The sequence below is a fragment of the Balaenoptera physalus genome (genome assembly GCF_965194825.1).
Source record: "Balaenoptera physalus genome assembly, chromosome: 20".
Classification (NCBI taxonomy): domain Eukaryota; kingdom Metazoa; phylum Chordata; class Mammalia; order Artiodactyla; family Balaenopteridae; genus Balaenoptera; species Balaenoptera physalus.
Genome location: NC_138901.1, coordinates 37,998,348 through 38,011,447, shown reverse-complemented (window position 1 = coordinate 38,011,447; position 13,100 = coordinate 37,998,348). Strand labels below are relative to the sequence as shown.

Genomic DNA, 13,100 nt, shown 5'->3' with positions numbered 1-13,100 from the left:
GCTTCTCCTCCGCCCCACCGCCCAGCCCCCCTCCCTCCCGGCTCCCCACTTTCCTCTATGCCCCGCCCTGTTGGACCACCTCAGATTTTTCTCTTCAGAGCAGGGCATTCTGCCTGCCCAGAGCCTCCTCCCAAACTCTCAAAATGCTCGACAGAACAAAAGACCAACAGAGAGATAGTTGTGGCCACTGACAGCTATTTTTTTCCAGCCTCCTACATATATATATATATACAGGTTTGTAACTGCACATGCATATGTATTCAGGTGTACACACACACAGGCTTACCCCCCAAACAACTACCGAGATGCTAACCCAAAAAGCAGCTCCCGAGGACTGGCCGGCCACCCCACCCCCTGGGTTCCTTTCCCCTCCCCACGCCCACGTCCCGGGGGCCCTCAGAGCTGCTGCCTCACCCCCTCACTCTCTGAAGTGTCTTTCCTTCCTGTCCTAAAGTGCTACTCCGCATCCCTGCTCTCTCCCTCCGGGGCTTCGTTTCCTGAGTAAGTAGCAAGCCCGCCAGTACAAAGGCTGAATAAACAGTCGGTAGAAATTAACTTGAACGTTCAGGGAGAAGAACAAAGACTTTCACATGAGCCGGGGTGGGAATCATAATTGCCAGAGAGAGAGGAGCCGCGGGCTCCGGGCTACAGGAGACACAGAAGCAGGGGTGTTGACAGTGGCAGAGACAGGCAGGTGCGATGCTGATTTGATAAGTAGAAGGGGGAGAATTCTAATGTAATGGAGATGCTGATGGAAAGGGGAATTGGGACTGAGAAAGGAGAGGGCTTCTGCAGGCAGCCAGCTGAGGATGTGTGCCCGGATGGGGGGGTCCCAGCCTCACTGCCCAGCCCAGCTGGGAAGGAAAGGGCATCTGGCAGCAGGGGCCTGGGTAGCAGGCGTTTTGATGGTGTCATCCCCCTGGAGCCATAATTATGGCCAAGGAAGCAACCCATGGTGGTTCAAGGGGACAGAGGAGAGGGGACCAGCAGTTGGGTTCTCAATGTGGAGGAAAGGATCCAGGGGAAGGGGGTAGACCCCACCCTGGAAGAACCCACAGAAGCAAATAAAGATGGTCTGTTTGAGAGACTTCTTGAAAGAAGCATTCAGCCAATGTTGCCCTCACACCTACCCCATTCAGCAGCTGAAGGGCATAAATAATAAACAAAATATTTATCAAGTGCATCCTAGATGTCTGAAACTTTAGGTTAGAGTTCCACAATTTGAGATGGCACTATTATTATTGACCCTAGTTCACAGATGAGCAAACTGAGGCCCAGAGAGGTTAAGTAACTTCCCTGAGATCACACAGCTTTTAGCCAGTCATAGCCAAAAAACAAGGAAATAGTCATGGAATTCCCTTTGCGGCATTTCATCCTCTTTTAACTGAGTTTCTGTAGTATCTGCTTGAAGGCAAATGCACTTAATCGTTCATTCTGTCAACAAAATATTTTTGCGGGCCTGTGATGCTCTGGGTCCTGTTTCATATACTAGTTACAGAAAGAGAAGACATGTCCTGCTCTCAAGAGACTCACAAATGCTAGGAGGCGATGTCTCAGTAGAAGGGTGCTGCACGTGCTGTGACGGCCCGGGCGGCCGTGAGGGATGGGTTGGGGGTACCGTTTCTCACCTGGGGGGGAGAATTCAGAAGTACTTCCTAGAAGAGGGACCCTCAACGTGTTAGAGGAAGAAGGGACAACCAGAAGCAGAGACAGCTTTAGCAGAGGCAAAGAGCACGAGAACTCGACTTTCCAAAGTTTGGAATGACTGGAGTTGAAGGTTGAGGGGGGGTGGTGAGTCCGGAGGCTCTGAAGGCCCACAGCGTTCTGGAAGCCTTTCTGGACACACCAGGGGTCTCCCCTGAGGGTGGTGAGAATGGCCGGAGCCCCCATCCAGCCTGGAAATGAGGATAAAGAAATCTTCTGGGAGTGTTTCCCTCCCTGAGAGAAATGGAGGCGGCTCCCTAGGACCTGTGGCCGGTCCACTCAGGTTAGTGGGCGAGGATCTGAACATCAAACCGTGACCCTTTCAGAGGAACATCACGCCATGCCGCCTCCGGACGCCCAGGAAGCCGCAGGAGGGACACACAGTGTCCCTGTTGCTAAGTTGCTTCATGTTCTATATGTTCTCAGGTCCGAGGACACACCATAAATATTCATAGCTGGAAATACAAGTGAGGTCCCTCCGTGCTCCGGAAGAAACCACCCAGGACACCTGGCTTTTGTCATCCTGCCATTAAATGCCAGGTCAGAGCCGAGGAAGAACTATACCCTCTAAAACCCGGCTTCATTCATTTGTTTAACAAAAGACGTCTCCATGCTCTGTGGCCTCTTAATTTCCGTAGATGTTAAAGTGCAGAGAATTAAAGAATCAATGGGCAATTAAGGAGGCACTGGCAGATTCTGGCCAAGAGCGTATTATTTATTTATTCAGCCAGCCACACGGATTTTTAAAGCGCTAACTTTCCATTTTGTTTCTGACATCAAAAATAAATCAAACTAAACTGTACACGTCATAGCTGAAAAAAATTATTTGCACGATGCATTGTCCCTTTGTGGGTGGAGCCACCTGCAAAAGGAATTTTTGTCTGTGTCAAAAAAAAAAAACAAAAGATATGAATTCATTCTGGCACTGGCCTCCCCTTAGGACACAGATAGGATTGAAAAGATAGAATACGATTTTAATACACTAGTGATTTTTCCACCTAGTCTCAAGGTTTTTATTTCTGAGCATCCATCTTCCTGGATCATCTTGGGAGGGTTGCAAGATTTTAGTCCATTAACACAGTGGCTGCTTTGGTGAAATTTCAGAACGGGTAGATAAAATAGTAGGGACATAGGCTGGCCAGCCTCTGAGTTTCTGCTCCTGGTCCAGGACCTTTCATCTAAAGTGGGGGTTCCCTAGTGATCCCCCCTTTTTCCCTCCATCCAGCTGACACCATTTGACATGCCTAACCTAAAAAGAAAAATAAAAAATCGCCACCCAGTCTCTTGTTCCTTAACTGCTCCCCTATTTGGACGAGCCCTGTCCAAATATGGACAACGTGGATGTCCCTGCACCAGCGACCTTCACTGTCCCCCTCCCCAGCCTTCCCCCCTGACCCCGCTCACCCCTCTCCAGCAAGACCTCTATCCACTTCCACTCACGTTTACCCAAGCTACCCCAAGGTAGATTCTAGGACAGTGATTCTCAAACTTAAGCGTGCAGCAGAACCACCCGGATGGCACGTTAAAACGGTTTCTGATTCAGTAGATCTGGGGTAGAGCCTGAGAATTTGCATTTCTAATAAATTCTGAGATTGAGACCTTACTTGAAGAACCACTGTTCGAAGACAAATCGGTTGGTAGAGTCAATACCTCCAGAAACTTGTGCTATGGCGCCATCTAGTGGTCTAAGACCACAGTGGCAGCAATCTGTGCTGGGCGAATTGCAGACCCTGAAGATTATCCAAGAAATTCTTGGCTTGCAGGGAGTGCGTTTACCGTTGTTATCTCTACTTTTTTTTTTTTTAGGTAAGCTTTTTATGGAAGTTAAATGATTTCTCTTCATCCTCTGAGCAACCACAGGCAGAACTGAGACTGGAGGACAAGTCTTTTGAAGCCAGAAATTCAACTGTACAGACTTTGGTGTTTGTCCCCCAGATTCTTCTAACCTAAGGCATGACAACTCTGACACACTGGCAGACAGCAAAACAGCCACCCAGGTTACACAATATTTAATTGCTAATTTAATTTAACCCAAAACGGTCCTCAACACTTCCTGGCAGCCAGGTTAAAGAAGGAAATAAGTGTTCCATCTTTTCACAATCTGAAGCAAGGGGGCATAACTGTTAAAGAGGAAAATCAAATTGCCCCAAGTTCTAGAAGCAGTAGATCTCAAATTTAAGAGGGCAGGAGTTTAGCTGGGGGATTTATTGAAAATGCAGATCCCCAGTCCCATTCTTAAGAGTTTCTGGTAGGACTCAGCACTTTGCTTTTTTTTTTTTTTTTTTTTTTAATACATTTATTTATTTATTTATTTATGGCTGTGTTGGGTCTTCGTTTGTGTGAGGGCTTTCCCTAGTTGTGGCAAGCGGGGGCCACTCTTCATCGCGGTGCGCGCGGGCCTCTCACTGTCGCGGCCTCTCGTTGCAGAGCACAGGCTCCAGACGCGCAGGCTCAGTGGTTGTGGCTCACGGGCCTAGTTGCTCCGCGGTATGTGGGATCTTCCCAGACCAGGGCTCGAACCCGTGTCCCCTGCATTGGCAGGCAGATTCTCAACCACTGCGCCACCAGGGAAGCCCCACTTTTCATTTTTAACAGTCACTCCAGGTAAACTCTGAAGCAGATGGCACGAGCCCCTGATTTGAGAAAGACTGTCTGAAAAAGTAACCTCCTGTTACTTTTGGAGGTTACAAGATGTTACAAAATGCTCATGTACTTACTGGATGATTCCATTCATATGAAGTTCCAGAATAGGTGAAACTAATCTTGAGGTGATAAAAGAATGACGATTACCTGGGGAGGGAGTATTGACTAGAAAACTCCATGAGAGAAACTCCGGGAAATGTTCCTCTTTCTTCACCAGAGCATGGTTACCCAAGGTGTCATTATATGCAAAAATGTATACATTCTACACTCAAGATTTGTGCACTTTATACACAAATATAGAGTATACACTGTACCTCAAAGGTAATAATATATATACACACATGTACATATATTTACCTCAATGCCCAGGCTGCAGCCCAGCTCGGTTAAATCTGCATCTCTGAGAACAGGTCCCAGGCGTTGGTAGTTTTAGAAGCAGTTCCAATATGCAGCCAGGGTTGGACACAACCAACCCCCCTGGACCAGTGCTTCTCAAACCCTGATGTGCACACGAATCACCGGGAGTCTTGTTAAGATGAAGATGTGGGTCAGTGGGGGGCCTGAGAGTCTCTCCAGGTGCTGCCGGTGCACTGGGCTTGTGAACCACACTTTGCTGCCCCAATGAGGGCCTTCCTCGTCCACCCAGGGCTCTGGCCTGGTCACCCAGCCAGGAACAAGGCCTCCAGCAGGGGGCAGTCTACAAGACACAGAGCTGCCCCTACAGAGAATCCCAAGGAACCTCAAGATTCTGTAATTCTCAACGTCTGAAGACTTCACGGTTGGAAGAGGCAGGACATACTGAGTTGGATTTTTAAACTGGGGGGACAAGTGCACAAGAGTTTACAGTGGGGGGTGGCTCAGCCAACTTTCTCCGTAAAGGACTAGGTATTTGGGGCTTTGCAGGGCAGCTTCTATCATAGGTTCTCAACTTCGTGGCTGCAGCACAAACGCAGCCCTAGACAACAGGTAAACAATGGCCATCGCTGTGTGAGAGTAAAAGTATTTACAAACACAGGCCTGGCTGTGACCGTGTTTACGTCACACTATCATGCACGCGGCTGAAGAGGAACATGAGAACCTCATAATAGTCTCCCCGGAGAGGAAATGTATGTCTGGGGGACAGGAAAGGAGGCAGCCTTGCATTGTTATCTTCACGTATCTTTGGAATTGTGTACTGTGTACATTCATCGCCTTTTAAAAAACCAAAAACAGAGACAGAACTTGCCCACAGGACGCATTTGCAGACAGCCTGCTGTGAAGCTGTGTCTGCTCTTCTACCAGCCCCTTGTCCAAGTGCCGTGAGCCAGACCCACGGGACAAGCCCCATCTCAGCAGGAGGAGGGCCTTGCTTCTCCTCCCCCTCCCCCCACCTTCCTCGGCCTCGCCTTCCTTCAGCGGAGCCTGGTGGAGGCCGCCTCCTGCCGGGAGCCCCCCGCAGCAGCACAGGAAGGTGGGCCTCACTCGTCCTTGTCCACACGGCTCCTTTGGCTCCATGAAGTGAAGCAGAGGCACTGCATGCAGGGAAAAGCAGTCAAGTCTGGAAGGCTTGGGTTCAAGTCCAGCTCTGCTGATTCTGAGCCCCGGGTGCCCACCTCAACCAGTGGTTGCCAGGATCCCATAGGAAGTGAGGGAAGGCAGCTCCACAGCAAAGCACCATCTGTGCAGACCTCACGGAGCCCACCTCCCAAACAGAGATGCTTCTTAAAGGGCCAGAGTGCGTCCCATCCTTGCAGCCCTCTAAGCAGGATGCTTGGCATACAGCAGGCACTCAATGGAGAGGAAGAGATCAGTGGGAGTAGGCAGAGCTCCTGCCCTTCACCAAGTCAGGGGGGCCGGGAGAGATGAGAAACCCATCCCTGGTCGAGGTGGGAGGTGGTCGCCTTCCCCAGCTTCTCACACGCCGTCTGTCGCCACCAGATGTCAGCTGGGCCTACTGCTAGCAACAAACAGCCAAGATCTCTCCTAGATAATCTGCTTTGTAAAAACACAAAATAAGTCAGCCTCATCAAGAGGAATCTGCAGGAAGGCCCTTACAGATCAGTCTAAAACCAAACTTGGCAAGTACCTCTGTGTACTAATTCGGTTAAGGGGACAGAGAGGGCAAGGAACTTGCCCCAAGGCCATGGCCAGAGCTCTGAGTCCTCAGAGCAAAGTCTGGGACCCAGAATGGTTCTGTTGATCAGGACAAGCTAGGATAGGCCACATGTGACCCCCAGACCTCGTGACTCATGCCAGACCTGCTTCGTACACCACACGAGGTGTCTTGGGTTGGCTGCAGCTCTGTCCTACACCATCTTCATGCCGGGACCCAGGCACATGGACTAGTCTCCACCGGGAACTCGGTGGATGCTGGGCCAGAGGGAGAGGCCCAGTGAGTCACATGCTGGCTCTTGAAGCATCTGTCCTGGGACAAAGGCCACCTCGACCCACCTTTTGCTGAGATGCCCGAGTGCCAAGATGTGCAATCCTACTGTGCAGAGGGGGAGAGAGGGTGAATTTTTTGGCAAGATGTCCACTCCAGCAGAGATGCTCAGCCTGACAAACACTGGTGTGTCAGGACAAACAGACAGGATTCATGCAAGGATTCATACCTGTTCAGAAAACAAAAAAAACTCAAAAGAAATACAACAGACAAAAGTGAATCAAAATAAAGAACTTGGGAACAGGTATATAAGAAACAGGTGAGCAAACAGAGCTCCCAATAGGGAGCTGGACCAAAAACTTTGATAACATGATTGAAGTTCAATATCACCATTAAAAGATTCCTGAGACACAGTCATATGTGAGAAGTTTGTAATCCTGAACTGAATTCTGGATGATTTCGAAACAACCCAGGAGACACAGTGTGTGTGTTTGTGTGTGTGTGTGTGTGTGTGTGCATACGTGCACTTGTAGGAAGGGCAGAAATCTAACATTCTGCTGAGTTTCTTCTTGTTCAGGGAGAAAGTGGATAACTGAAATCCACTGATAACATAGAATCAAGACATTGAATGCTAACTTACTACAGGGAAAATTTTTGACCAAACAAATAATGATGAAAGCAAAAAAGAGCCAATTAGAAAACATAATAGGAAAGTGAACTAAATGACAAATAATATTGCAACAGTGATCACAATCAACAAGTTAAATTCACCTATTGACTTTCCAGATTTCACCAAAAAAGAAAAAATTCTAGCAATGTGCTGTTTACAAACCACCTACCTCCTGTAAAGTGATGGAGAAAAGATGCTTTTGAATATAAGTTCAAAACAAAAAGCACCAAACAGGAAGACATTTTATGTTGATGAGAAAATACCATTCACAAGTTTTGGTTTTTTTTCGGCTGCACCACGTGGCTTGTGGGATCTCAGTTCCCTGACCAGGGACTGAACCCGGGTCACAGCAGCAAAAGCCCAGAATCTTAACCACTGGACCACCTGGGAATTCCCACGAGCTTTTTAAAACTAAGCTTCAACCAAAACTTATAAAAAGCAGCTGTTGAGGAAAAACAGGAAAACATGATAATACCAATATACAATCCTTTAATGTACTTTTCTTAGAAATGGACAGATAGTACAGGCCAAAAAAAAGGGGGGGTGGAGGGAGATAGCAAAAAAGAAAAACAGATTTAAATAATTTACAAGCTGAATTTAACAGATTACATAAAACTTTATACCAAACCAACAATATGCATTGTTTTCAAATGTGATAGAACGTTTTCCATGATCCCCTCCCCCAAAAAATCATTCTAAAGTTCATCTGCAGAAAAAAAATGCACAAAAGAATCTAGCACTTTTTGAGTAAGAACATATCCATGAGGCTGTTAGTACTGGTGTGATGGTGACCAACGGAATAGTCCAGTCCTGAGCTGTCCAGACTGGCAGTCTCCAACCACCTGTAGCTGTGGAGCACCTGAGCTACCGTGAGTCTGAACCCACAGGCTGGAGTGTAAAATACACACATGGGATTCCAAACTTAGTATAAAAACACTGTAAAATATCTCGATATTTCTAATGTCCATTACATGTTGAAAAAATGGGTTAAACTATTATTAATTTCATCTGCTTTTTCCTTTCTATTGAGGCTCCTAGAAAATTTAAACTATGTCTACTGGACGGCACTGGTCCTGAAACGGGCCTGGGTTTTCAATTTTCTGTCCACATCCTTTATGACACTTGTTCACGGAGTCTTAGTCTTTCTTTTTGATCATCATAGAGTTAAGAATGTTCACTCTCTGGCCTAGATGCTGCCAAGTTTCTCCTGGATTTGTTTACATAAATTTTAATTTTTCAAACAGGCAAAATGATGGATCTCTCCCGCCAGTGTTTTTCCAATTCTCAGTTCCAAAGCTTTCCTGTGGGCTGGTCAATTAGCCACTGCAGCGTGTGTTCGGGGACATGGAACGAGGCACCATCATCCTCATGTTGCTGCAGAGCAGTCGTGGTTGAGAACCTGGCTTTGGGTCTCAGCTCCACTCCATCTGCAAACTGGTCTAGTCCCCATCTTCTACCTCTGGCATCAGGCCCTGCCTCACTGGGTTGTCATGAGGACTAAACATTACCTGTAAAAGAGCACGGCGTCTGACAGGAAGTTCTCCAGCTAAACCTTGTTCCATCTTCAGCCTGCAGTGGTTCGGTGCCACCTCTAAGCTGTACAAGGTGCAGCAGTAACCCCAGAACCCAGCCTCCACGCTGACACCCCACCAGGTCTGGTCACTCCTCCCGTACCCAGCAGGGCCCCAAAAACCAGAGAGGGGCTACAGTCCACACAAACACCTGCAATGAGAACAGGCTGGATGCTCTAGCTCCTGGACTCAGCCATCCACCTCTCCCTTACACCCTTCTCCAGCCCCAGCTTCTCCCAAGAGGTCAAGTTCACACTTAAGCTGGCCCCTGGATGGCCCAAAGGTAATTCAAAGAACATATCAAAAATGTACTCGCCCGGAGGGTCACCGTCTGGCCGGGTGGAATAAGCACCTCTGTAAAACCGTAAACCCACTCCTCTGTAAAAGCAGCAAGATTACCAGCAAAATGGTCAAACTCCAACTTTTTCAGAACTCTGGAAATTAATCAAAGGCCCCTAGCAATCTAAGAAGTGTTTATCCGAAAAGTACATGCCTTTCAGCAACTTCCAACTCACTTTTCCTCCAGTATTCCAACCCTGAAGGTTAAAACCCGGGACACCAAGCACAGCCCACCTCCACATCCCCATGGCCTCCCCTCCCCTCCCCCGTCCTGGGGCCTTATCCAAGGATCCTGACCCCATCATTTGTCAGACCAAGAGCCATCCCAGAGGAAGCCTGTCTCGGCTGGACCACCCTGGCTTTGGTCTCTGCTCCTTCACCTCGCCCATTCTCCTCCCTGCACCAGAATCATGTGGTTCCCACCATCAAAACCCCTCCGTGGCTCGCAAAGATAGAGACCAAACCTGCACACCCAGCTTTGTGAGCCTTCCTCAAACTAGCTTGAAGGCTCCCACACACCCTTTCCTGCTCCAGTGATGCAAACTGTAGGGAAAAAGCTTAGACCAGAGTATAATCCACCTTGGCCGAAGTCACACCCAATTGCCGCTGGGACTTAGGGCTGTTGGCGGGTAAGACCACATGAGAGCGGGCAGTGGGCCAAGCTCTGTACAAGCAGAGACATTGGGTTGGCCAAAAAGTTCATTACGGGTTTTCCCGTAACACCTTACAAGAAAAACCCAAATGAACTTTTTGGCCAACCCAACATTTCCATTTCATTTCGTTGCCTTACGAGGTTGGTACCATTACCTGATCCCACAGATGAGGGAAAGTGAGGCTTTTATTTTATCCACTTGGTACCCACAGCGCGGGAGAGTGGCTGCAGCTCTGCAGGAGGACGCCTTCAGTGTGAAGGACCCCGGGGCTAGCTCAGCTCTCCAGAGACCCCTGGAGGGGTGGGCAAGCCCAGAGGCACAGAGGCCTGGGCCTACCTTTAAGAGGAGGGGCCCCTGGATCAAGACTTAGCTCTGCTCTCACCATGTAAATGTATTTTTTTATATCATTCTTAGCACTACAGTACCTTAAATAACTTCACAGATCTATTAAGAATGCACAAAGAATTTGGGAAACCAGTGCTTTAAACTCAAGCCTGGCTATTTGAGACCATCACTGGAGGAAGCCAGAGGAAGCTTGGCTGCCACCATGTGGGGCAAAGACGGGGAAAATACCAGATGGAAATTTCTGGCTAAACTGTCTTCAAAGAGCCATGGGTCTCCTAGTTTAGTTGGGACCCTACAGCCCATCACACTTACAACCATCCTTCACTCCCCTTTTTCACCATGGAAAAAAAGGACTCAAAGTTATAGTGTATACAATGAGATTTATATAAGTTTATAAGTTTAAGTTATTTAAACTGCACAATGCTGAATGCAGTCTAAAAAAGAATCAAACACAGACCACTGCAAGGTAATTCAATGAGCTGCTTTTTTTTCTTTTCTTTTTTTTTTAAACAAATTTGTACAGAAAAAAAAAAAAAAAAAAAAAATCCCCGGATCACACCTATACCATACGGTCACGCTGTCAGGTACGCAGGACGCGATGGGAGCTGGGACGGGCAGCGGTAGCCGGCACAAGTAACTTCTGCTCACAGACAACATGGGATGTGGAAAAATCGTGGGTTCCCTTTGTTCTCCAGTGTATCTTGTACAAAATAATTACATTTTTTAAACATATTTACAGAGTTTGCACAAATAGAAAATGGTTACAAATTACAACCAGGCTTGGCAAGACAACAGTTCCCCCCTCTCCCACTGACTGAGGCTGGAGGTATGATTGCTTTGTATTTACAGATGCATTAAAAAGTCTGCCTTCTTAGAGACCTAGATGGAATTTATAAAAAACGGTTAAATATCATAAATTCATTTGTAAGCTGTACAAGTGATCGATGCCCATCAGTCAGTTCATGTCTTGCTCCCTGAAGAGAGACTCTAAAGGTAAAAGAAACCCTTCCCCACAAGCAACACCTCCCTTGGCCTGTCTGCTACAGGGGTTTGGGTTTGGGGAGGGGAGGAAATAGGAATAAGGGAGGAACGGAATGGAGGGGGGCCGGACAACCTAGTTGAGACAGTTTTCCTTCCACTTTTTTTTTAAATAAACAGCTTGTAACCCGGTTAAGCAGACTGGCTTGTTACACGCCATGCTATCTATGGCTTTGAAAAGAACCCACAGTTCTTTCCTTGTCTCAGAGACGAAACATCTCAACATGACTACAGTACAGAAAGAAAGGATTTCTGGGGAGGACAAATGTTTGTAATTCTGATGTAAAGTCTTTGCCTTGAGTACCAAGCCCAATTTCAACAGTGCAAAAAAAACTCCAGTAGCGGCGTGGGGACGGGGTCAGAGGCTCGAGTAATAGCTGTCCACCCACTGAGCAAGCCCTCGCTCCACCAGCGATCGGTTTATCAACACCACCTAGGAGAGAGAGGTCCCTTGAGAGCATGGCCACGGCACCAGGGACCACTTCCCAAGCCAGCATGGGTTCCCCCCTCACAGCCCAGGCTGCCCCTGCAGGCGCCTGAGTCATGGGGTGGAAATTTGATTCATCTTCTGGGCCAACAGGGGATTCACTTACAGGTTCTGTCGACATGCAAACAGCCTTTCCAATAGGCTGAGGAAATCTAGGCTTTAGGATCAGGAGATGAAGGGGAAAACCCAAATGGACAAGGTCCAGGAAGGCTCACGGACATTCTGTTGTGGGGACTGTCACGTGCCCTGTGGGATGTTTAGCAGCATCTCCGGCCTCTGCCCACTAAGATGACACTAGCATTACTCCCAACTGTGGCCACCAACCGCGTCTCTGGACGTTAAAAGGGGAAGGAGGACAGAACTCACCTCGTCTCCAATCACGCTCCAAAGCTGAATCAGAGGAAGGCCGGCTGGACTGTAACTCGTCACCTGAAAAAAACAAAAACAAAACCCTCCTCAGCACGTCTAAGTGCTACGCCACGCACCTCTCCTTAATGACTGCCGGCCAAGCCGCGGCGTGAGCCACAGGAAAGCAGGCACCGAAGAGTCGGTTCCCAAGAAGCCCAGAGAGTTAGGCGAGGCCGGGAGGGACTGCAGATGCCAGGCCGGAGGCTCCCGAGACAGACCCTGTCCAGCCTGCCCCGCGCCCCCCAGCCACACACCTGAGCCAGCAGTGCTGTATTGCCCGTCATCTCGCTCACAGCTGCATCCGCCTCAGGTGAGAAGTGGTCATCATCTTTAGGAGAAGAAAAAGCAGCATTTAGACTCTCACTGAGGCGAGGTACTTGTCACTCACACAGCTGGCAGGTGTTTTCCAAGCAGAAGACTTCACACACTCCCGCGGACTTAAGAACTCCACGAGGCGTAGCCACACCTACGCCAGGTTCAGAGCCCCAGGCCTCCCCGGGGCTCCAAGTGGGTACACTCGGGGTGCCTGCTGCATGCCAACCACTGGGGGACGGAGGGCCAAAGGGACAGAAACTCTGCCTTCAGCGGAAATATCACCACCACCACCACTTATTTGGGGGCCGAGTGGACTGAGAAGGTTGTATGTGCTCTCACACCAAATCAAGAACACGCTTTACAGGCGAGAACACGGAGACAAAGGCCAGTGGACAGAGGTCAACCAGCTCCCAGAGCGATGCAGGTGGAACTCAGATCCAGGCAGCTGGCCACACAGCCCAATTCAGGCAGTGACTCTAAGTGGGCAGGGCACGTAGACCACATTCTTTGTCAGATTATACAGGTCACGTCCTTGTACAAGGACAAACCCAAGGCGAGAGGCAGT

General features: G+C 48.6%; 1 protein-coding gene across 7 annotated transcripts in view; it reads right to left on the bottom strand.

Annotated features, from left to right (window-relative positions):
• Positions 1–10,753: 10,753 nt before the first annotated feature.
• AKAP1 (A-kinase anchoring protein 1) overlaps positions 10,754–13,100 on the bottom strand; it is a 35,433-nt gene continuing 33,086 nt past the window's right edge. For all 7 annotated transcript variants that reach the window (XM_082439992.1, XM_082439994.1, XM_082439989.1 and 4 more), the window contains 3 exons: positions 12,475–12,548; positions 12,179–12,241; positions 10,754–11,758 (listed from right to left, as the gene is read on the bottom strand). In XM_082439992.1, coding sequence (XP_082296118.1) covers positions 11,684–11,758; positions 12,179–12,241; positions 12,475–12,548 — 212 coding nt within the window. In that variant the 3' untranslated portion in view covers positions 10,754–11,683. The remainder of the gene's footprint in view (positions 11,759–12,178; positions 12,242–12,474; positions 12,549–13,100) is intronic.